General features: G+C 37.5%; 1 protein-coding gene across 2 annotated transcripts in view; it reads left to right on the top strand.

The window, feature by feature from the left end:
* Positions 1-4,002: 4,002 nt before the first annotated feature.
* UBE2E3 (ubiquitin conjugating enzyme E2 E3) overlaps positions 4,003-24,710 on the top strand; it is an 82,695-nt gene continuing 61,987 nt past the window's right edge. The window contains exons 1-3 of one of the 2 annotated variants that reach the window (XM_009182552.3): positions 4,003-4,357; positions 4,988-5,206; positions 7,008-7,058. In XM_009182552.3, the coding sequence (XP_009180816.1) occupies positions 5,013-5,206; positions 7,008-7,058 (245 nt within the window). In that variant the 5' untranslated portion in view covers positions 4,003-4,357; positions 4,988-5,012. Of the gene's footprint in view, positions 4,450-4,987; positions 5,207-7,007; positions 7,059-24,710 lie in introns of both variants that reach the window. The other variant, XM_003907679.3, reaches the window with a different exon arrangement.

Raw genomic sequence — 24,710 nt, forward strand, 5'->3', positions numbered from 1 at the left:
AAGGCTTATGCACCTTTCGAACTCCAGGGCTCAGCCCTTGGTGTAGCACACAGCAGGTTTTCCCCTCAGGATGCAGTGGAAGTGCACCCAGATGTCACTGGGTGCACTTGGATTCTGGCGGTCCAAAGACACTGGGACTAACAATGACAAACAAGGCTGTGTAAACTAAGGCTGAGCCAAGAAATACCTTCCTAGTAAACCAATCCAGTGTTTATGGGTAGAAAGAGAAAACTGCTTAGCCAGAGGACTGAGGATACAAGTAACTGGAAAGCATCAGAAACAGCCAGTAAAACTGAAGGGACACTCAGAAAAGTTATTGACTGGAAGGAAACAAAGCACCTTAAAATCAACAAAATAAATTCATATGTATTCTACATCTTCTATGTGTGAGGGATGCTGTTGGTCATGGTGGATGAGTTGAGGTCTATACCCCAGCTTACATAATCATTCAATTAAGAAACTTCTCAGGTAATTCAGTGAGAGATCCTGTGAAATTCTTAGTTACACATACTCACAATTATGTACACAGATAACAGAGACTCATTGAAAGGAAAAGCATCTCCCAAACTACGGAGGTGCAAAGGATTCTGGGGTCTGACTTATTTGCCCTTAGGCAGGCCTCTTTTTGTCACAACATTTGGTGGATAAGGGGATAAGAGATAATCATTGTAATACTGCAATTGGATTCGGCATCTTCCCTCCTACTACTGCCCTTCTCAAGGCTGTGAGTGAGAGGCTGGCAGGACCCCACACCAACAAGAGAAAAGAAAAGAGACTGAGAAGAAACAATCTTTTTTGTGGTAGCTGGTGTCTGCTTGTGAAACTATTCTGAGGGACCTTATGGGAAAAGGGCCCTTTTTATTATATATTTTATGAAATAATTGCATTAGGTCAAATTTATATGCTCCCAAGAGTGCCCGTGAAACATGAACCCTAATTTCAAGGACTGACATAGCAAAAACAAGAGAGAGAGAGAAAATAATTACAAAACAGGTTGTCACGTGAGGAAGAACTAAACATTAGAAGCAATTTGTACCTTACAAGTTACGTCTGGTGGAGCTGATGCCATGTCATCTGGGAGAGGAGCTGTGAGTTGAAATCATTTGAGCAACCCCTTGAGTCAGCTGAATGAAGGGAGCCAGGCACCTCACATTGTGGGGGCAGGGCACTACTGCCCCTAACCTCATGGAACCATTTATTATCTTTATGGTGACTTTAACAATAGGTATTATTTGTTGAACACCCAAGTTCCAGGTATTTTGCCAAGAGTATTACCTATATTATCTACATTATCACTAGCCCTAGTGCTCTCTCCAGGACTAATCTAATGTTTCCTTCTTTGACGTTTACCTCACGCCCCACAACTCCAACCTGAATTAATAGTTCCATTATTAATTAATTGATGATTAAGAATGCTCTATTCTCATTCACTTCTTTAATATAGCACTTCTCATTCTGCAGGCTACGTTTCTGGCTGCCCCACTACACAATCGAGCTTGGTTAAGAGCATGACCCATGTTTCACTCCAGTTTCCCAAGCAGTTAGTAGATCCTGAATATTCTGTTGGGTGAAAGTTAAGTTAAACTCCATGACTTCAAACTCACCAAAAAATCTTGGAATCATGGAATTTTTGAGTAGAAGAGGGTTTAGAACCTTTGATACAATCTCCTTTTACATAAGAGTAATTGAAATAACTTAACTTGCCCAAGGTCATATGAACTTAGTAGAATGAGGATTAGAATACACTTACCTTGCTTTTCAACCCAATACTATTTCTGAAGACGTTACCAAACACAACTAAATATCTTTCTCCCCTAAGCTCCTCACCCCACTAAATCCTATCAGCAACTGGCCTTTGGGCCTTCAGGCTATTTCTGTGTTCTTAAATTTCCTAAAAGAACCCATGTTTAGCATACAGCTTTCCTTTTATATCTCCCCATTCCAAACAAAGCAAAGCTTGAACTCCAAATTGTCTGGCTTTTGCTGTAACATCACATCGTGTAAAGCTGGGGGAAAATTCTGCGTTTATTTTCACTAACAAGCTTTTCCCACAAGCACTCTTTGACCCAGCCAAATCAAAATGCTCGTCCACAGACCGACCATGCTCTTTTTTGAGGCATGAGTTATTCTATCTGTTCATTCTGAGTGGAATATCCTTACTGCTTATGAATCTAGTGAACTTTAATGAACTGTTCCCCTTCTGGATGAGGAGCTCTTAGCACAGAGTAGAGACCTGGCTTTAGTCACACAGCAATTGAATGAGTGTGTCCAGCACCTAGCAACATAGAGCCCTCAATAAAGTTAACTGAATGACTGTGTCTTTGGAAAATTACGTAAATGTAACTTATTCTTTAGAGTTGTTATCAAGCTTTTACCAAAAGTTTTCTATTAGGAGAAATAATAAGCAAATAGTTGGCTCACACAGTCTTTTCGTCTTTCCCTTAACTCTGGTACATGTTTTGACTCTGCCATTCTCACTCCCTCTGTGAACTGCACATTCTCACAGCACCCCTGCCCCTGGACACTTGTGGGAGAAGAATCCACAAATTCCTTTGAGGCTCCATCACCGGAACAAGTTCTCAGTAGCTGGAGAAGGTCTGGGCTGCAAACAGGAAGTTTTTGTATTCTGGCTACTTTGTGCCCCGGGGTAAAAACCGAACAGTCCACCTGGAGACTGCATAAAGAATGGTAGAACAAACAAAACTGTCACTATCTCCACCTAAAGCTTTTCTGGGTGGACATTCTGACCCACCATCACTCAGGACTTCTTTCCAGAACTGGCACCTCGTGCAAGACAGAAGAGTCCCGCAGAAAAGTGTCATGTATTTAGCTCTCATCGCCACCCCACAACCCCAAACTCTTCTCCTTCACTTTTAAGAATGTTGAGCGGGACATTTTAAACACTGTTTTGGATTTTTAAGGTTTCAAAGCATCCGAAGGACAGTCTCTTTTGGCAGCGACAGTTGCAAGCTGTGAGCCAAAAATAAATAGAGGTTGGTCCCCTAATCAACAAATATATTCTACTCTCTTCAATGCCCAGGACCCCACCTTGTCCCTTCCTCCAGCTTACACGAGGGGCAAGTGGCAGCTCTTCTCCGCCTGCGTGCCTGGCCTCGCCAACAACACCCATTAGTCTCCCGTCTCCCGGGGCGGCGGGGGACTCCCAACCACGCGCCCAGGGCCCTTTCCCAGGTACTGGGGCCCCGGGAGCCACGACGTCCCCCACGCAGGCGGACGGGATGGAACTAGCCCTGGGGACGCGGGTAGCCCAATGGGCAGCCTCCGCCCGGAGGCGGGCCCAGGCCGGAAGCCACCCCGCGGCACAGCGGCCCCACGATACGGTGCCCGCGCCCCCGCCTTCTCTGGCACAGGCTCCGCGGCCAAGGGCGGCAGGGGCCAGCCCGCCAGGTCCCCGCCGCGCTCTTTGTCCTGGCCGCGCGCGGGCGGACGCGTGCACCCCCCGGGTGAGGGGAGGTGCGGGGAGCGCGCGCGGGAGCGCGCGGGAACAGCTCGCGCCCGCCGGGCGCCGGCGGCGCGCGCCCCTCCGCCAGGCAAGCAGCGAGCACGCGCGCCGCCGCCGCGCCCGCCCCTCCCCCCGCGTTCGCCTCGGAACTTGCTGACTGCGCGGCCGGGAGGAGCCGAGCCGGGCGGCGGCGGCGGGAGGCCACAGCGCGCGGGGGTCTCCCGCGTCCCCTCCGCCTCGCCGGGAGCTCGCGCCCTCGCCCAGCCGAGCTCCCACCCCCCCTTTTTTCCGAAGGCGCTGGGCGGCGCCAGCCTCCGGCCGGAGCCCGGCACTGCACAACCCCCTCCGACTTTCAATGTTCCACACTCCCCGGCCAGAGCCTCCTCGGCTTCTTTTTCCCTCCCCTTCCCGGCTCGGCTGTAGGAAGGGTTTTCTCTCCCTCCCACACCGTAGCGGCGCGCGAGCAGAGCAGACTGAACTGGCCGAGTAAGGCGGAGGGCCGGGGGCCGCGTGCTGGGGGCGGCCGAACGGCGGCAGCTGCGGTGGGGAGGGGCGAGCAGGCAGCTGTTCGCGCCGGGCGCCCGCGCCGCCAGTGTCCGCGAGCCGCGGCGGGGCCGGCCGGGCTGCTCGCATCACTTGGCGCCCGGCGCGGCGAGCGCTGCCCGCGGCCCCCGCGCGGCCCTCCCCACAAAGGGCCGCGGAGCTGCGTGGCCGCCGCCGCCGGCCGCGGCTCGCCTCCGCGGGCGCGGAAATTTGTTGCACTTCTTGGGGCTTTGTTTGTTTGTTTGTTTTTCCTCTGGGTTTCTTATTTTTTTCGTTATTTTGGACAAAATGTCGGTCCGTGATGTAAAAATTGAGCGAGGAACCTTGGTGGCATTGGGAGCTTTGCAGAAGGTGCAGTTTGAATTCTGCTTTTCCCAGGGTGGCAGCTAGGTCTTGGCCGGATGAATCTTCGCTGCTGGCGGTGGAAACAGCTAGAGGAGCTCGTTAGTTGATTTTTAAATTTCCAAGTGTTGTGTTTAAAGCCTTTACGTGCACTGAGAAGGAATCGCCACCTTAAATAAGCATATGGGCGATTAACAGGGTGTGTTTTCCTCTCGGAAAGGGAATTTGGTAGCTTTGACCAATGTCAGTGTGTAAATATTTAGACGTTATTAGTGACTTTTAAACATTTTTTCAGCGAGATCTGTTATTTACAGTATGTCATATGTTATTAATGCTTGTTGCCTAAGTTCCTTGGCAAATCTGTTTCATGCCTTCTGAGAAAGTAGACAATTGATAGATTGTCCAAGAGATGGAAAAAAATGTGAGTGGGTTTTCTAACTTGAGTTGGGCAAATCCCTGAACGCTGGCGTTGTGTGACACATCACCTCCCCTGTAACCCTTGTTGTATGATGAAATAAGTGTGAACACTTTTGAAGCTTTTTCATTACATTACGATATTAGATGAATAGAAGAAAATGCTGTTGGTTTATTTCCTAGATTTAACATTTTCTCCCCATCCTCCCCTGTTCTCTTTAAAAGTTTTCCAAGAGATAACTTCACCAAGATGTCCAGTGATAGGCAAAGGTCCGATGATGAGAGCCCCAGCACCAGCAGTGGCAGTTCAGATGCGGACCAGCGAGACCCAGCCGCTCCAGAGCCTGAAGAACAAGAGGAAAGAAAACCTTCTGCCGCCCAGCAGAAGAAAAACACCAAACTCTCTAGCAAAACCACTGCTAAGTTATCCACTAGTGCTAAAAGGTAATGTGTAAAAGAAGGATCCAGCACACTTTGTCAGGTTGTCTTCCAGGTGGTTGGACGCTTTTGTTGGTTTTACATCAATAGCAATAGTTCAGAAATATTTACTTCATTATCAGTTTATTTGTACTTGAATGAGTTGTCATTCTTTAGGTGGTATGTATGCAACCTTGCTAGAATTATGCTTTTAAGCAAACTTATTCTGTACTTCGGTAACTTCAGTTAAGAGTGTCCTTGAGTAGAGATTAGACTAACATTCTGACAGATTGTTTAAGGAGTTGGCAAGGAAAATTTGGTGAACCCAAATTAGATGGTACTTTGGGGATGTTTCCTTTTATGAGTCATAATCTTCTTTAATGAAATTGACACTTCCAGAGATTAGCAGGGCCTCTCTTCATGAAACTTAATGATCAGAAATGATATTTGCTAGAAAATTGCAAATTCAGGCCTTTGCTATGTTTGAAAGCAGATTTAAAATCGTGCTGCAAATCTGCTTACAGTTTTACAAAACATGACTTTAAATCATGTATCACAGGTAACTATCGTGATTAAATTATGATTATCCCTCCCTGTGCTTGTGAGGGCAAATCAAACTGAAAAGTAGCCCTTTACAATTTGAGGTGTCACTGGTGATAGAAAACTTTCATTGTCCTTGGACCTCTTCACTCTGAAACTTGTGGATGTGCTTGACAAGTTAATACTCAACAGCAGGAGAAACATATTTAATTGGATGTAAGTGGAAGATCATTTGTTTCCTATTGATTTATATTTTCTGATAGAGAAGAAAAGATTCTGTCAATGAGACTCTGTCAGTGGTAGTAGTAGTGGAACATCCACAAACTCTAGTATTTATACATAAAATGTATAATCTCTACAGCATTAGCCAATGTTGACATTTTGTTAATTTTTATTGATCACAACTAAAGAAAAAAATGTAAAAACTGATCAAATACTACATTCCGTGGTGATTCATAAATACTCATATTTTTCTATGGATTTTCACCTTTATTGTCTCAGTAATGATGTATTAATAACTTGAGAATATTTTTGAATGGCAGCAGTCTTTGACATAATTTAAAATCCTTCTCAATTTGGTATAGTGTTGATGCGGAACATATTAGACACGTCTAAAGTTTTGAAAGCATCTTAAATTTGAATCAAATCAGAGAACTGCTTTTCTCCCCCTTAACTCAGGCCTATGTATTTTCTCTTTCTGTCAATATTTACTAAATTTAAGTGCTGTGCCTACGATCAGGGAAAACAGAAATGGGTAAATTAGAATGTCAGGTAGTCTTCGAAAGTTTTTCACCAGTAAAGATATTTGTAAATTTTAAACTTTTTTTTGACAGATAAAATATTGTCAGAACTGTTAATGTGCTCTTGCAGTAGCCTGTTAATTTTTACCTCAGTAAAAGTCACTCGAAGTCCTTGTCAAATATTCCAGTGCTTTCCCTCCTCCCTTTTTGTCTCATTTGCATATAAGCTTGAAAAGAGAATTTCTTTGGTAAAAAGTGTTTTGAAATAGATATTATATTCTTTACTGAGTACTAGTGGATGAGTATTTCTCAAATCAAGTGTAAATGACTTACTTATTTGCAGCAGCAAGTGAGAAAAAAAGCTGCAAAGTTTCTGTTAAGGGATTTGGGTTATGCCTCTGAGAACAAAGAGGAAGCAGCCATGTTAGCATTACTGAAGGCAGAGCCAGCCTTGCATTTAACTGCATGGTGGTAGAGGGCAGTGTAATTCCCTGGTTATTCTGTAGACTATCTCAAATCCTTTTTGTCTCTTCTCATTTCACTAACAGAATTCAGAAGGAGCTAGCTGAAATAACCCTTGATCCTCCTCCTAATTGCAGGTAAGAAATGAATTTTGTTGTTTTGGTTTCAAATTGTGGAAAAATATCAAGAGATTGATGTATTGTCTGGATATGTGTGCAGCAGAGGAGACAACGTTTGCTTCTTTACAGCTTTGCAAGTGCATTAAACAAAAATTGTAGAAGGTGAACTAGATAAAATTGGGAGAAAAATACTTTTTAGCATAAGTATACTTTGTGGATTTATGAATATACTGATTTTGTGCTTCTGAGATTCTTATGAATGGTGCTGATTTTTGTTCTGATGTATTTCTGTAGAGGGTGTTTATTCAGAAGTATACTGAAGAAACTTCTAAAATTTTGCTCAGCTTTAAAGTTACTGCTTGTGTGCAATCTGTACTGACCTTCCCTATTTAGAAATTGCTGAATGTGGTGTTACAAAATGTAAATGCAGTAAACAAGCATATAGTTGGTTCTGTTTGATTTATTCAGTTACTAGCCTTAAGGATAAATTTTATGGGCTAAGCTAATGGTTTTAGTCCTCGTTTTCTACAGAATGCATTGTTGGAATTATTTACGTGTTAAGCCAATGTCCGGATGGCTTGAGGAAATTTTTAGTAATTTTGGTAGTTGGAATATGTGTATAAAAAGCAGTAAATGAATTGGAATTGTGGGAATTCATTTCAGTGGAACTCAGGTAGATGAATTTAAGATTATTGGTTGGTATAAGATACATTAAAAGTATCTGGTTGAGTATTTTTTCTCCAATAATTTTTTTCATTTCATTTGTATAGCGCTCTATTCTTTTTTAAATGACTATATGGCTTACAAAATTGAACACACATAGAAAACAATGTTGTAGGTAATTTGTGAAGAGATATGTGCCCAATAATGCAAACGGCTGCAAGAAATAAGGCAGTTTTATGGTGTGATAGGAAAATGTTTTCGTGTTTAACCTGTATTTCTGTTACAAGTTGTATTCACTTGGGATGATAGACCCTATCTCTGAAGTCTACTTGTGATATATAATAGGGTATTATCCAATTGCTTCTTACTGTGTATGTTAACTGGATCCTCAGATAAGGTGATTTGATCCTGATTTATCCATTGAATGAACAGTTTGCTTGTATTTGTAATTTCAGTTCAAACAGGAAACATGAATGTAAACTAATTTTAAGGAGATAGTGGTATGTGAGATCTCAAAGTATTACTTAAGAGCTGTGCTGTCCAGTAACGTCACCACTTGCCACATGTGGCTGTTGACCTCTTCGGTTGTGGCTAGTCCAAAATGAGATGTGGTATAAGGGTAAAATTTATACACGTTGGATTTTGAAAACTTAGTACAACAAAAGAATGTATAATATTGCATTGACTTAAAAAATATGTTTATTGCATGTTAAAATAATATTTTGGATGTATTTGGCTATATAAAATGTTATTAAAATGAATTTCAATTTTTTACTATTTTAATATGGTTATTGGAATATTTAAAATTACATATGTGACTTGCATTATATTTCTATTGAACAGTGCTGCTTTAGAGAACAAGCAAATCAAAGTATTTTCCCTCCAGCCTTCTAAATGGTGTGTCAAATCTGTAGCCATTTAGGGAGGTCAAGTTAAATTTGCTCGCTGGAAGAATCACTTAACTTGCAGAGTGTGTTCTGATATTTCCCATTATGAAAAATGTAAAGATCTATCAATTCAGAACTCTTAAATGTTTTAAAATTGCATGTAAGGTCAAACATTTTTAAAGGTTTCTGTTGATTTTCTGCAAATGGAAGAAACTAATGTATATGCATAAATCTAGAAAGCCTAGTAGACATGTGTTGAGTGCCCTCAGAGCAATAGCCTGCTGTTGCAGTTACCAGAGAAATCTGCTTTACATGTTTAACTTGGGAATGTTTCCTCAAGGTCACTGAGGATTATTTTAGAGGGAGTAGAATCTTTCCACGAGATAGGTGGTTTCACTTGTCTTTCTCTTTATATACCAGATTTCATTTAAGTCCTTGAAATAATGCTTCCTCATTTAGTGATTAGACTAGTGAAACATCAAAACTTTGGGTTTTCTGTGAACAATAACATGGAACACCTCATCCCTGCTTTCCCTTGTCACAACCTGTGATGACTCTCACCTATTGCAAATGACATCTTTTAGTTCTCAAGTTCTTTTAATAGATGAGTTTATGTGTGGCTGTGGTATGTGAAAAACAGACATAAAATATGTCTTAGTAGGGAACCAGGATAAGTTGTTGCTTATTATTGGAGGCAGTGTTTTTCCATATGCCTCACATGTAAAATATCCAGATACTTTGTTTGTCTTCAAATTCTTTTGGGTGGAAGAAGACCTACTTTTTGTCCTTGAGTGGGAATTGGAATACTGAGTATTCAGTAAAGGTGTTTTAGAATTTTGACAAGTAAGAAGCCTGAATTTGTATTATATTTTTGCCTTTGTGTCAGATCTGTGACAGACTGTGGTGTTATGTTCTTTTAATTCACAAGTGCGTAAATGAGAATTTTAGCTTTACGGTGATTGTACAGTTTAAATTTATTAATTTATGCTGTAATTAAAAATGGATCTATATCCATAAATTCTAGAATATGTGAATTCATATTGCCTGAGATCTATGAAACCTAATACATTTGGCTTTCATGTGTAGTTATTTAATCAGAATTCCATTACAGTCTTGAATACGATTTTTACAAGTTTGTCAAAGTACGTGACAGCTTTAATTCTTCCTCGGGGAAGAAATGTAAAGTATATCTGTGTACATTCAGGAAAAAGTTGAATGAAATACAAGAAAACTCAGCAAAACAAAAATTATTCAGACTGGGATGATTTCTCTAAAATCCCTTCCTATTTTTTAATTAATGAAATACTGTTTAATTAGTATATAGTTACGTCTAGTACATACACACCCAGGGTGATGTTAGTATTGTGTATGGCTTTATACATGTTTTAGTATATTTTGATAGCATTGATATTTCTTTTCCTGATAATGTAAAAGTTTGATAATGACGTTATTTCCAGTGATTTGATGTTATTTTAGGTTTTAGGTATTGGAGGGCCATGGACCATAGTGTACTAAACATAGGGATATATTATTTATTGGTTTCAGTTTATGCTGTTTACATAGAGTATAAATAATTGATACATCAATGAGAGTCAAGGGAAATTGTGTTATGGGCATTTCCCTATTTGTATTTAGAGAGAATTATTGACTAGAATTGTTTAGTGATGTGTTATTAAGACATTTACTTTCCATCTGTTTCCCAGAGGGTGTCCTTGTCCTCTCCTAGTCACCACTTGTGCGAACAGCAAAAGTTTAGAAAGGTACTTGATTTCTAACTTAACCCTTAATTTCTTTCCATATAGGAAGAAGCACAAATAAACACTCTTAAAATACTCATCAGTATGTTCAGAGTGAATCTATTCTGAAGATATTCGGGGGTATTTGTATTAATAAATAGTTTATTGATGTGGGAAAGGCCATATTGGGGGATATGTATTACAGTTTCAAGTTTATAGTATGAATATACTGACTAGCAAAACCTGAGATGAGGTAATTTTGTTGACTTTCTTCTTTAAAAATAAAAAAATAATGAAATCATAAAAGAAGCAGTTGTTTCTAAACCAGTAGTTGGTAATCTCTAGCTTCCTCATTAGTCTAATTGTCTGAGGATAATTTCTACTTTCTTCTGAGGGTTGCTACCACTTTCCATCATTTTCTAGGGTAGACTAGAACTTTGCTACTTAAAAGAGTGACCTGCAGACTGTCAGCATCTGCGTCACAGATGAGTTTGTTAGAAATGCAGACTCTTGCTTCCCCCAACCCCCAACCCAGAATTTGAATTTAACAAGATTCCTGGTGAATTGCTTATGTAAGTAGGTTTGAAAAGTGCTGGTACTGGAGCAAGACTGTCTGGGTTGAGATCCATGCTCTGCCACTAACTTGCTGTGTTACCTTAGATACATTTTGGAATATTTCTGTTCTTCTCAGTTGTAAAGTGGGGATTAAATTAATACCCCCCCTTTATAATAGGGTTATTGTGAGGATTAAACGAATTAATATGTTTAAGTTTTGTAGCAGTGTAAATGGAGTCAGTAAAGTGGCCACAGCAAGATAAAAATGGGAGACACAGTGTAGTGGTGTGCTCTCACTGTTGCTGGCATTTTCTCCAGTGCATTGATGTCTTATATAATTTTATCTTAATTCATCACCAGATTATTGAGTACAAGTACATAACAAGCAATTTGTTTTTTATTATCAGTAAAAGTAGTTCCTAGAAACTTGTGTAAAAAAGAAAATAAACCTAAAAGCTTCAGGCATAGATGAACAAATACTGCATCCCTTTTAAAGGAACATACGTAAGGTCAATGATATTTAATTCAATAGAGAATATTATGATTGTCCAGTAAAGTATAATAAACAATTTTTAGATAAGAGTAATGATTGTGTTTTCCCCTTTTAAAATATAAGAATTTGTGATTTTACTGTGAATGGGATTATATCAGCAGTTCTAAAATTCACATTCTGGATTGCTGTTACCTGCATTACCTAACTCCATAGCATTCTTTCCTTGTCTGTGAACTAAGGAGAAATTTTGAAAGCTTTTTTCTAATTGGCATATGAAAGCAGGTAATAATTGAAATAACGTGTGATCCCTATATTAGCTTTGTTGGTTGATTGTAGAGTACTTGGTTGTAAACTCTCACACACATATAGATAGATCACTTTTTCTTAATACATTTGATTGTTTTTGTTTTGGTGTTTGCTACAAGATTGTATCTCATTGGTTATCTAGTCCTTTTATTTTCAACTCTTCAAAAAAAAGATCCTGGAAGCCCCTTTTTATAAAAATTAAATCTTAATTGGAAGCTCAACTGTAAAACAGATAAATATAGAACTACTCTGACAAAGTATTTTTCATCCCACTGTGCCGTGGTCATCTACAGGTACTTTATATTATTAGTTTTATTGTTGATAAATTCATTTTGGCATCAGTGTAGACCTCAAAAGTCGTGAGGATTTTTCTGAGGACTTGGGTGTTAGTGATAATTTTAAATGATTTATGATCAAAGCAAATTGATGTTTTATTTCTCAATAAGCCAGTAGTTTTTTTCAACACAACTGTAATAAAGTACTTTTTTCATGCTGTATTATAATACTTATCTACCTTCTGCAAGAGTGAGTGTTCCTTGAAGGCAGAGATTGTCTTATTCATTTTTGTATCTCTTCCTTCCTTCACATGGTGCTTTGCATGTGAAGGTCTGTTAATAAATAAATTGAAGTCTCTCAAATTGACATAGAAATAGCAATTCCAGGCAAAACAATGACTTCAGAGAAAATTTATTAAATATCCTATATGTTCTTTACCTTTTTCATAATTATGATATTTAATATTTAATAACCTATTCAAAGTTTACCTAGCTACTGTTTTTGCTTATGAGAGGCAATTGATACTCACAGTAGGCCTAGTTATTTCCTCCATACATGCCAGTGTAGCAAAAATGCTTAGTACCCTGTGTGACTAGAAACATTTTCCAAAGGAGTGACCAAGTGAAAATAATATTCTTCCCTCTAAACTTCACATTTTTGTTAAGGATCTATTAAGTTCAATGCAGATAATGTAATTAGAAGGTGGGTAAAACAGTGTGTGCTTTTAGAAAAGTTATGTGTTTACTTTGCAGCTACATGCTGCAAATCATATTCCTCTCATAACCAATTAGTACTTTATTCTTTCCTTAAATGTGTTGCTGTAACAGCAACTATGGCTATGTTTAATTTTCAGGAAAATCAACAAGTCTTGCATAGAGTGTAAGGACATTCAGATTGAGAATGAAGAACTTGACCTTTCAGTCTCTTCTTCCCTATCAATATGAGATGAAAACATAATAAAATCACTTGTAAATCTAGAGAAATAGAAAGTGATTTTTTTTTTTCCACATACCAATTTTGACAGGTAAGTATATTTGGGCATTTTAATTGGAATCTGGAAGCTGAAATATCTTCAAACTTTTAATCTTTTTTTTGCCTTTGCATCAGTGGTTCTCAACTGAGGCAATTTTTGTCCTGCCCTTCCCCAGCCCCCCCAGTCTAGGTGACAATTGGTAATGCCTGGAGATATTTTTTGCTTTTCATAACTGAGGGAGAAGGGGGCTACCACTGACATTAGTAGGTAGAAGTCAGGGATACTGCTGAATACCCTATAATACATAGGACAGACCCCCCACAATAAAGGATTATCTGGGCCAAAATGTCTAGTGCTGAAGTTGAGAGACCCTCCTATAGATATTTGTTCCTGTACTTTGCCTCTTGAATGTTTGAGTAGTTTGCTTTTGACTGTTTTCCTGTCTTATTAGTGATGCCTCCTTAATATATTCACCTACACGCTCCTCAGCTGGTTCTTCACTTCCTGCTACTTCTGTGCATAGTTTACACATATCTTACATTATTTGACATACGCGTGTATTATTTTTTATGCGAAACCACAGGAATGGCTACCTTGAGTACCTGCTAAATTATGGTCTTCTGAGGCCAGAAATGCTTACAGCAGTATTTTTATTTCTTTTAGGTCTTGTGCCAGTTAATTATATCCCTGCATGATCTAGCTTTAGGCTGGTTATGTCTATTCTACTAGGAGTATTAAAATAACATCATGGAGAAATAACATTGGACAGTCATCAAAATTCAGTTTGACATTGAGTTACACGCAGGTTAGAAATTTGTGCTCCTCATTTGGGTTTTATTTTCATCATTACGACAATACACAAGTTACTTCCATTTTTACAAGTTCCCAATCCTTTATTTCAAACCCTTGGGGCCGGATGTGTTTCAGAATGCAGAAATTTTCATGTTTTAGAAAGGTAATATGATGTGTTTGTGGTACTTTATGTAATCTGTTCCACAGCATTACTGTTTATCTGCATTACTGTTTCCACACCAAAAATGTGTTAATATTCATACAGGTGGGATAAATAGAAGCTACAAATAGTTTCAAGTCAGTTCAGATTTAGGGTTGCTACCAAATTATTTTGTAACAACCTTATTAAAACTTCGTTTTTTTTTTTCCAGAATTTTGAGATACTAGAATTGTAGATAAGCAGTTAATGGCCCTATACAGTAGTTCCCTCTTATCTGTGGGGAATACATTTCAAGACTCCTCTGTGGATGCCTGAAAGTTGACATAGTAGTCATTGTTAAGTAAAATGAAGGTTATTTGAAAATAAGCACTGCAGTAGTCTATAACCAATTCTAATAGTGGAGTCTGATAGTCAAGACCACTACTAAGTGACTAGAGAAAGCTTGTTCTACCTGCAGCCCTTGGGCCACATGGTGGCTAGGACATCTTTGAAAGTGGTCTGACACAAATTCATAAACTTTCTTAAAACATTATGAGATTTTTTTTTTCTTTCTCTCTCTTTTTTTTTTTTTTTTAAGCTCATCAGCTGTTGTTAGTGTATTTTATGTGGCCCAAGAGAGTTCTTCTTCTACTGTGGCCCAGGGAAACCAAAAGATTGGACACTTCTGGACTAGAGCATATGCAGTGTGGGTAAACTGGACAAAAGTATGATTCAAGTCCAAGTGGGATGGAACAGGGCAATGTGAGATTTCATCATGCTGCTTAGAATGAGGTGCGATTTAAAACTTAAGAATTATTTCTGGAATTTTTCCATTTAATATTTTTGGATTGTGGTTGACCTAGAGTAACGGGAACTGTGGGAAGTGGAACTGCACGGATAAATAGGGACTGCTTTGCTACTTCTGTTACATGACCATGACTGAAATTACTTACTACTCATGATGAAAGGGTGTTTTTATTTGCTTTGCTTTCTTTTTTACCTGTTTCCTAATAGCTGATTTTGGTTTCTCAGTTGTTATTTTTGGTTTATTGGGTTTTTTGTTTTGCAACTTGTATGCTTAAGAGTTCTTTTCTCTTAAGGTGAAACTATCAGTGTCCACTTGTGTTTAAGTTGTTCTTTGTATATTGGGTTGTTTTTTCACATTGCTTTCAAATACTGTCTTTAAATCATTCCATTCATTCTAGATGCACAATATTACACAGAAAGGAAGGTAATCTTTAATACTTAAACACAAGTATTAAGTAATACTTAATACTTATGTATGTATTTTGCCTTGCATTAAGTCCAATTAGACTATAAAAGGAGACATTAAATTTTGCTGGTTGTGTTGTGATTACAAACAAAACTAGAAGGCTCAGTGGCTCAACATATAAAGATTTATTTCTCACTCATGTGAAGTCCACTGTGGGTCCAGAGACTATCTTGGGTAGCTCTTCTCTGTGTTGACTTGTATCTATGTATCTTGTAGCTCTGACATTTGGAACATGTGTCCAGGCAAGACACCTGGAGGGTCATGTGGCAACTTTCAAGTGCTTTGGTCTGGAAGTAAGGCATGAATTAGTCATCCGTGTAGAGTAACTGCAAAGTAGCTGAAAAATGTGTAGAAGTGTACAGATACTTGGTGAGAAATCAATTTCCGTGCCACAAAGTAGACACACATTCTCTCTCTTTCTCTCTCTCTCTCTCTCTCTCTCTATCTCTATGAATAAGTGACTTTCACTCTCGCTTCAAAAGCTTAAAGAGGAAGTAATTGAGTACCAGCTTGGCACTGTGCTAGGTTCCACAGTATAGTAACCTAATAATACAATATTTTGTTTTAAATCCTAAAACAACTCTATGAAGTAAATATTATTATTCCGTTTAAATTTCAAAACTGAATGTGAGTGATGAGAAAATTGCCAAATGTCATGCAGTGTGTATGTATATATGACAGATCCAGGGCAAAAACCTAGTTTTTGACTTGAAATGAAAGCATTTTTGGTTTTGTACAGTGCCGTTTGAAAAATCTTGTAAAAGCAGAGTTCATATAGATCTATAAGTACATGCTTAGTGTAAGTATATCCCTTTCATTTGCTTATTTCTCAAAGGATCCAAAATACTGTTCCTGTCAGGCTTTAGAATCTGGCAAATAAAGTCCAGATGGTGAATTGGAGAAAGAAGAGGGTTTCCTTCTTTGGCTTGGAGATGCTAGGCCCTTCCTACATTTATCTTTTAAAAATTATCATTCAGAAGCATTTTCTTTTCAGGTAGTATTCCCCAAGTGGTCAGCTGTCTTGTCTTGTTCTCTTTCTTTGTAGGAAGACTGTCAGGGATTGAATATGATCATAATGGAAAAGGTAAATCTGTTTGCAGCCTTGTAGTTCTTTATGTATGGCTTTCTTACAGGCAGAGGAGTAACTTTTAAATCTACCTTTACTTTTTTCTCTGGGGTGTTGTGAAACATTCCATGTTTATGAATTGCTTTGAAATTGGAAAAATTCTCTCTGCAGATAAGAATTTTTGTGTTTTATGAGGAAGAACTGCAATCATGTAGGATTTTAAGGGATTTTTAAAGCTGATATCTCAGTAATGTGAGCATGTGTTATCTTTTAATATTGATACCAGCTCTGATTTTTTTTTGCAGAAATTTGGATTTTTTTATTAGGTTCCTCTTAATTTTGTCTTGTTTTATATATTTCATAGTTTATTTAAACTGTTTCTCCTAAACTTATGAATTTGTACTTTTAAATTTATGTAAACTTGTGATCATTAGTATGGGGATTTGCTTTTTCTCTTTTCTTTCTTTCTTTCTTTTTTTTTTTTTTTTTTTTTTGAGACAGGGTCTCACTCTGTCACTCAGGCTGGAGTGCAGCATGATCTTGGCCCAGCGTAACCTCTGCCTCCCAGCCTCAAGCTGTCTTCCCACCTCAGCCTCCTGAGTAGCTGGGACTACAGGTGCACCCCACCATGCCCGGCTAACTTTTTTTTCTTTTTGGAGACAGAGTCTCGCTCTGTCACCCAGACTGGAGTGAAATGGCACAATGTCAGCTGGCTGCAACCTCTGCCTCCCAGGTTCAAGCAGTTCTCCTGCCTCAGCCTCCCGGGTAGCTGGGACTATAGGCATGTGCCACCACACCCGACTAATTGTGTATTTTTTTAGTAGAGACAGGGTTTCACCATGTTGATCAGGCTGGGATTTGCTTTTTCCAGTGAGTCTCTTTGGAAGAGTGGCTGGTCCACTTTATAAAACAGAACTAATGTTCTCAGGGTGATCTACCACATTTATATATTTCATTTTAAATTGATGACATTATTGAATTTTATTAAGCAAATACATGCCTTGCATCTTGTCTAAATGCAGTAGTAAAGTTACATTCTAAAGCCTTGAGATTTTTCTCTCTGTTGACATTCTATCGGTTTTTTAAGGGTGTATAGAGAAATAACAAAAGCTTGTTTATTGCATCTATTTTGGATGTGCCTGTCAGTAGGTGGTGATAAAGTAATACCAATAGTGAGGATCAGCTTAGGGTCATTCAGTTTTTAAACATCCCAGTTCCTTGTTTTTGGTCCTTGATGTGTATAATAACTGTTTTAATTTTATGGTTATTCACAACAAATGAAGCTTTGAAAGGAACTACGGTGTAGTCTGTCTTTTTTGGAAGCTTTTGGACTAGTTATGCCATTTCAAAGTTTTTTGCTGCTTTAATGTTCCAGAGCAAATATACTCAGTCATTCTGTTTAACTTCCAGCTTGTCTGGGGAAAAATAAAGACATCTCTAGTCCAAAATTGCTTTTGGGAGTATAGTTCCACATCTTTTGGTCTGAATGAAAGGCCTAGGGAAACATGAGTTTTGTTACTTTATTTTATTTTCCTTCACTTATAAATCATCATCATGATCCTCCCTTTACATCCATGCATCTCACTTTTTATAAACACTGTTTGTTCCCTTTCTGAGGGTGGTTATTTGTAGTTAGTTTTACCATTTACAGTCTTATAGGTCCTTTACAAATGGATCATTTTTTCACATTAAATTTTAGTAGGTCAAGAATCCATTTATTCAGGGTCCCAAAGAGAATCGATCTCAGAAGATTGTGGCTACATATTTTTTATGGCTTCCTATTTCTTTCTGTAGCCTTCTCAATTTAAACAGTAGCAATAACAAAATGTAGAGGGTAGCATAAGGCATTGGCTTTATGATTTATTCTTGCCTCATGCTTGTTTCTTAGGGTATTGGTGTCATTTGTTAGATTTGGAATATATATGCTTGTACTAAATTTACCTGGTATCACAATGAGAAGAAACCTGGCATTTGAAGGCTTTGAACACAAACTCAGAGGCATGTATATCTGTGGAATTCAATGGCAGTTTTAACTAGTGTGCCTTTAATTTTTATTCATTTTATATTTACACCAGTGTCCTTGTTAAATTTTAAAAGACATTTTTCTCATCTTCCCAGATGCTTACTATCCCCATTTCCATTAGAAGATGCCAAATACTCATTTTGTTCTTTTGAAAACCCTAAAATAAGCATGTTGCAATTACCACTTTTCCCTTCTGCTGAGGTTTCTTAATTTTGGAGAACTTGAAACATACACAAAAGTAAACAGGCTGGTATGATGAACCTCCATAAATATAACCTTTATCCAGTTTCAGTAGTTACCTAATCATGGCTAATCTGGCTTCATCTATGCCCCCATCCATTTCACTCTCCCATTATTACATTAAAACAAGTCTCAGACATCATTTCATCTGTATCTTAAAATATGCAAGTATTTCACTATGCACTTTCAAAAGATAAGACTCCTTTTAACTTAACCATTGTGACATCAGCATGCCTACAAATTTTCAGTAGCTCCGTAATCAGTCATTGTTTAGGTTTACAAATGGGTGTTGTCCTTCCTTCCCCACAGTTATTTGAATGAGGATACAAGTAAAGTCCAGTTGACCTTTGAACAACATGGATTTGAACGAGTGCATTCATTTATACATAACTTTTTTTCAATAAATGTATTGGAAAAATATTTAGAGATTTACAATTTGAAAAAACTTACAGATGAATGGTGTGGCCTAGAAATAGTGAAAATATTAAGAAAAGGTTAAGCTTGTCATGAATCCACAAAACACATGTGGATACTAGTCTGTTTTATCATTTACTACTGTGAAGTAATACACAAATCTATTATAAAAAGTTAGAATTTATCAAAACTTACATAGACATTTACAGATCATACATGGTGCCATTTGGAGTCAAGAGAAACGTAAACAAATGTAAATATTAAATCATAACTGCATAAAATTAACTATAGTACATACTGTATTACCGCAGTAATTTTGTAGCCACCTCCTGTTGCTGTTGCAGTGAGCTCTAGTGTTGCAAGTATCTGCTTAAAACTATGTGATGCTGATCATTTCTGTATAAGCAGTTCATCACTCCAGTAAATTGGGTATTGCAGTAAAAAGTGATTTCTCCTGGTTCTTGTGTGTATTTTACTGTGTTTAGTGCAATACTGTAAACCTTGAATAACACCATGGGACCCATGTGAAGTGGCGCTAGTGATGCTGGAAATGCTTCCAAGAGGCAGAGAAGAGTCATGACTTTACAAGAAAAAGTTGAATTGCTTGTCATGTACTGTAGGTTGAAATCTGCAGCTGTAGGTGTCTGCTGTTTCAGATGAGCTTACAATATTGATAAATACAGTATAGTACTGTAAATGTATTTTATCTCTCTCATGATTTTCCTTTGCTTATTTTACTGTAAGAGTACAGTATATAATACATGTAACATACAAAATGTTTTTGTTATCGGTAAGGCTTCAGGTCAAGAATAGGCTATTAGTAGTTAAGTTTTTGGGGCATCATAAGTTATACTCAGGGTTTTTCTTTTTTTATTTTCTAATCTATAAGGTTCTCCTCAGTGTTTTCTTCATTTTTGCAATTTGTTTATTGAAGAAACCGGGCTGAGTTTCTTAGAGTCTGTTTCGCTTATTGGATTTCTGTGGTGTAGTTTAATATCTTTCTTCATCCTTAGTGTTTCTTGTATGTTTGGGAGTTAGATCAAGAGGCTTGATCAAATTCAGGCTGGATTTCTTTTTCTTCTAACTACTACTACTTTTTGTTTGTTTTGTTTTAACAAAACAAAACTCCTGATGTGCTTTTGTATCAAAAGGCACCTAAGATCTGGTTGTTGTTTTGTGATGTTAGCAGCCATTGGAATACAGTTCTAAACAGAAACTTATTCTCATCTCCTATTTGGTTACCAAGTCATGCAAGTTGCATACTAAAGGTATGATATGTGCTTAATGTTTTTTTCCCTTACCAGTTTTTTCTTCTTTTTCAAAATAACGAGTTGGTGTCCTAGTATCCTTTTCAGAATGATTGCCAACTCATAATTGTGTTTCAACCCATTGTAGTACTTCAGTTTATTGCTATTATCTTTATAGAATTTCTTAATTAAAAATAACTTCAGCTTAAATTGCTTTGCTCTAGGAAACCTTAGAGGGTAAAAGTCATATGGACCTATTTGGTGTGTAACAATGCAAGTGTATACATTCAACTTAACCATTGCTCTAGCTATTATTTTGAAAACTGAATACTTATTTAAGCTGTTGTTTCAAACATGACATTCTCCTAGCCACTTCCTTGTCAGTTGTCAGAGATAATTAAGTCTTGGCATTAGGAGAACTGAGATATCTTTATTAAAACTATAGATCTGCTTTAAGTTTTGAATTAAACTGAGGGGGTAGATTAAGGTAGAAGGCAAACCTTTATCAGAATCAAATTAATTTGTCACAATAATTGAACTTAAAAATTAACTCTGTTGTTAATATACAAGAAGCAGCCTCCTTTGTCTGTTTAGTGTTTCTCGTCAGGGGCATCTTAGTTATTTTTGACTGGATTGTGCTTTGACTTGGAAGACATTGAACATCCTCGGACTCTACTAACTAAATGCTATGTTCTGGCCACCAAAACCTGCCTCTTCCCCCCATTTCCAGATATCTTGGAGGGGAGGGGCTATCACTTGCACTTGCAAATTACTGGTCTAGATTCCACATTGCAGTGATAGCAAATCATAATGCTGTAAGAAACTAATTTTATATAGCATTACTTTGAGTAATATATAATAATTTGTAATAGTTGTGTTTCTTACATAAAATGTATCTCGACTAAGTTTGTGTGATTTTTACTGCATATGTAATTGTCTAATACGTGGAAAAAAAAAATTCTTCCTCTAGTTTTTTACTTTTTACACCTCCCCGCAATTCTGAACTCTCATAGTACATTTGAACTTTGTGCATGAGCTTAATGTGTACGTACGCACACACACACGGCTCTTATAAATATGTGACTCTGTGTATCCCTTTGATCTTTTTATTATTAATGAATTCTTTTTTTTCATTTACAGGAAAACTTTTGTTCTTAAAAGGATTTCTGTTTACCCCATTGCTTCAAACTACACTTTTTTTTAACTCTTATTTCTAATCTCTCTTCAATTATTTAACCTCTTTCTTTTTCTAAGAGTTTTTTTAAGCTCATTTAATTGTTTCATCTTTCTCTACTTACTATCCCATTTATCTATCTATCTGTATTAATTTTTTGTCCAGTTTTGTGTCTTGTATTTCTTTCATCTTTTTGTTATCTGGCTTTTCCTCTTTCATTTTATTTTAGAAAGGTCATTTGGAAATATTAGCTGTTAGTATTTTTTCATATGACTTATTCTGTGTCTTTTTTGTTTTATATGCCCATGTTCTCTTTAGTTTCATCTTTTCTGATGTACTTGAAATGTCTCTTCTTTCTCCCACCCTCCTTTAGTATTTAATATTTCTTCATGTATGTGATATATATTCTTTTTTCACCCTTGTGTCGTTTATCCCTTCTCATCTCCCCTAGGCTCTCATGCCACATTGTATCATAGCTGCTTTTTGGTGATGGATTTCCCTCAGAGTCCCAGTGGTTGTCTATCAAAATTACCTGCATTTAGCTCTCTTAATTGATCTTTATTTTTATCTTATCTTTATTTTTTTTCCCATTATGTAGAAAAGTCTTATGTTGTAGCAAAAGTATTGTTTCCTACTACCTGAGTAAAACTTGGGTTTTCTAGATTCTGCATCTTTGTTTACATCTCTCGTTGCCTAGAATGGCTTTCATCCTTCAAGTGGTAGTGATCTTTTAAAGTCTATTTCAAATTTTGCATCTTTCCTGCACATGTCTCTTTTGGAAGACATTTGTACTACTAATATTTAATTCACTGGTACTGCCACTTGTCATGTGCCCTTTCCTCCCAGCTGAACCGGGCGCTAGGACTGGGTATACCTCTTACGTTTCTTTACATTTTCATGTCAGTAAAATGCTGTAGCGCTATGAGAATAATTTTAATTAACTTAGTTGAAAGTAGTTCTAAAACTTGCCAGATTCTCAAAGTGTAGAGCACAGCAGCAACAGTGTTTGACCATACGCCTTGGTTTACATCTATTGTCTTGACAAAAATATTAATAGGATTTCCTTTCACTTTTAGAAATACCCGAGTTTGTGTGATAAATTGTAGGTTCACCTTACCCTCATGCTATAAATTGGTGGCGCTCTGGTTGGACTTGGTGAATCAGGAGATTCTTATAATTAGCAATTACCCAAATCAGAGATTCTTATTTAGTGGGCCAAGGGTGGCCTGACAATGTGCATTTTAAGAAGGCACTTCTAAGGATTCAGGTAGTAATGTGAGAAGCAGTACTCTGTGTCTGGTACTGAGGCCAGTGGTCTTAGTAGGGATAAGGAGAGTGGGCTTAGTAAGGATAAGGAGAGTTGGGAAGGGGCAGGGGGAAGATGATGAAATTCATTTATCCTCTATGAAGCTATGGAAGAACAATTACGATCATGTTTCCTACTTGATTTTAATGGCTAGTCATTTCTTAATCTAAGCACCCCGTGTAATTTACCTACGTCATAATGCAAAATAACCGTTGGTAATAATGTTGGGGGGAGGAGTCTATACAAGAATATTAAGGCCCTGTGTGTGAGCGTGTCTGTAGTTACAGAGACCAAGAAAGCATCAAATTGTAGTGCAAACAGCTGAAAGTAGAAGTAAATTGGAACATAATAAGATGCAACTTTGGAGGAGCTGAAAGCAACAGGTATGTTTTTATCCGAAAAGGAGTAAAACAAAAAAATCTTCAACAACAGTTCCTTCAGATAACTAACAGATGATTCATTTGAAAACATTAATTAACTAGGTTGTTTGTAAAAGAACTTTTTTTAATTTATACTTTTAATGTTTATTAAATTACTTTTCTCTATAAGATATTTTAAATGTGTAAGTGGTATAAATGTCCCGTGTGTCTTACTCTAGAGCATAAGACAAGACGGGAGGCTACCTCAAACTTGTTTTGAAGCAAACGTCATAAGCATCCCCAAGCGTAACACCAGTACTGCTGAATGACAGTTATCTAATCTTACTGATGAACAAAAATATTAAAATTATAAAAGGTCAAATTTATTTATTATGATAAGAATAATACCTGTCCACGAAGGGTATTACAAGACCGTGAAGAGTGGCAGTTCCCAGTACTCTGACACACCACAGTAGGCTAAAGAAGAAAAACTGAACATTTCAAGAAATACCACAATACCCAAAAAAGGATTTGGTAAATTTTGTCTCTTCAGCAGTTGTGAGCCTTTGGGTTGTTTCCACCTTTTGGGTGCTGTGAATAGTGTTGCTATGAAGGATTCACGAACACACATTTCTTCGAATACGTGTTTTTATTTCTTCACTGTATATTCCTAGGAGTGGAATTGCTGTGTCATATGATAATTTCTCTGTGAGGAAACATTGAACTGCTTTTCACAAAAGCTGTACTATTTTACTTTCCCAACAGCATATTAGGGTTCCAATTTGTCCACATCCTTGCCATACTTATTTTCTGTTTTTTTCTTTATAGGCACCCTCCCCACCGCCCCCCTCCCCCCCAAAAAAAGAAAAAGCCAAAATAAAAAACAGATCTTGTACATCCGGGACATCCACATGACGCAGATAAAGGGCTTTGGAGTTAGACAAATGGAAGTTCAAGTCCTGGCTTTACAATTGAGTAACTGTAAAAGCTTGAGCAGGTTATCGCCTCTGATTCTCAGAAATGTGAATAATCCTGTTTCATTGTTCTTAAGTGTTTTAGATATTATGTAACTGGTATATGTTACATATAATGATATAAAAAGCAGTTGTATGGACAAATAAACAGGCATGTTTATGAAAGAACATTTTGAAAAATGAAGTATTAGAACCAATTATAATACAAAGATATATTTTTGAAAGTGGTTCTGGCCCACAAATAGCACTGACCAGTGATACAGAATAAAGTACTAATACAGTTTGATAATCGTTTTGTGTTTTCAGCAGCCTGTTGCAATTTTTGTTCTTGGCATTTAACCCAATTTCTAGACGTATTAGATATATACATATATATAGTTTTGAAGTTTTGTTCACTAGATGTTCAGAATAAGACTCAGTATATTATAAAACAAACACCTCTTAAAAAATCTATTAAATAGCTTTCTAAAACACGGGGTTAAGATTATTAAGTGACAGGAATATGTGAATAGTGATTTTAAAAATTGTTAATCACAACTTTTATAATATAAGCTCTAGATGGATGAAAATCTTATATGTTGTAAAGGATTAAGCTATTGAAAAACTTTGCAAATAGGCATATATATTACTGGTTGAATCTAAAATGTTAACGCTGTACAACTCCAGGATGTACCATTCACACTGTACTCTGTATTCAGCATAACACAGCACAGAGTAAGTATAGTATAAATGGTATCCATGGAGTTGTATAGTGTCGTGGCCAGGATTAGACCT

Source organism: Papio anubis, chromosome 10 (assembly GCF_008728515.1).
Source record: "Papio anubis isolate 15944 chromosome 10, Panubis1.0, whole genome shotgun sequence".
Lineage (NCBI taxonomy): Eukaryota > Metazoa > Chordata > Mammalia > Primates > Cercopithecidae > Papio > Papio anubis.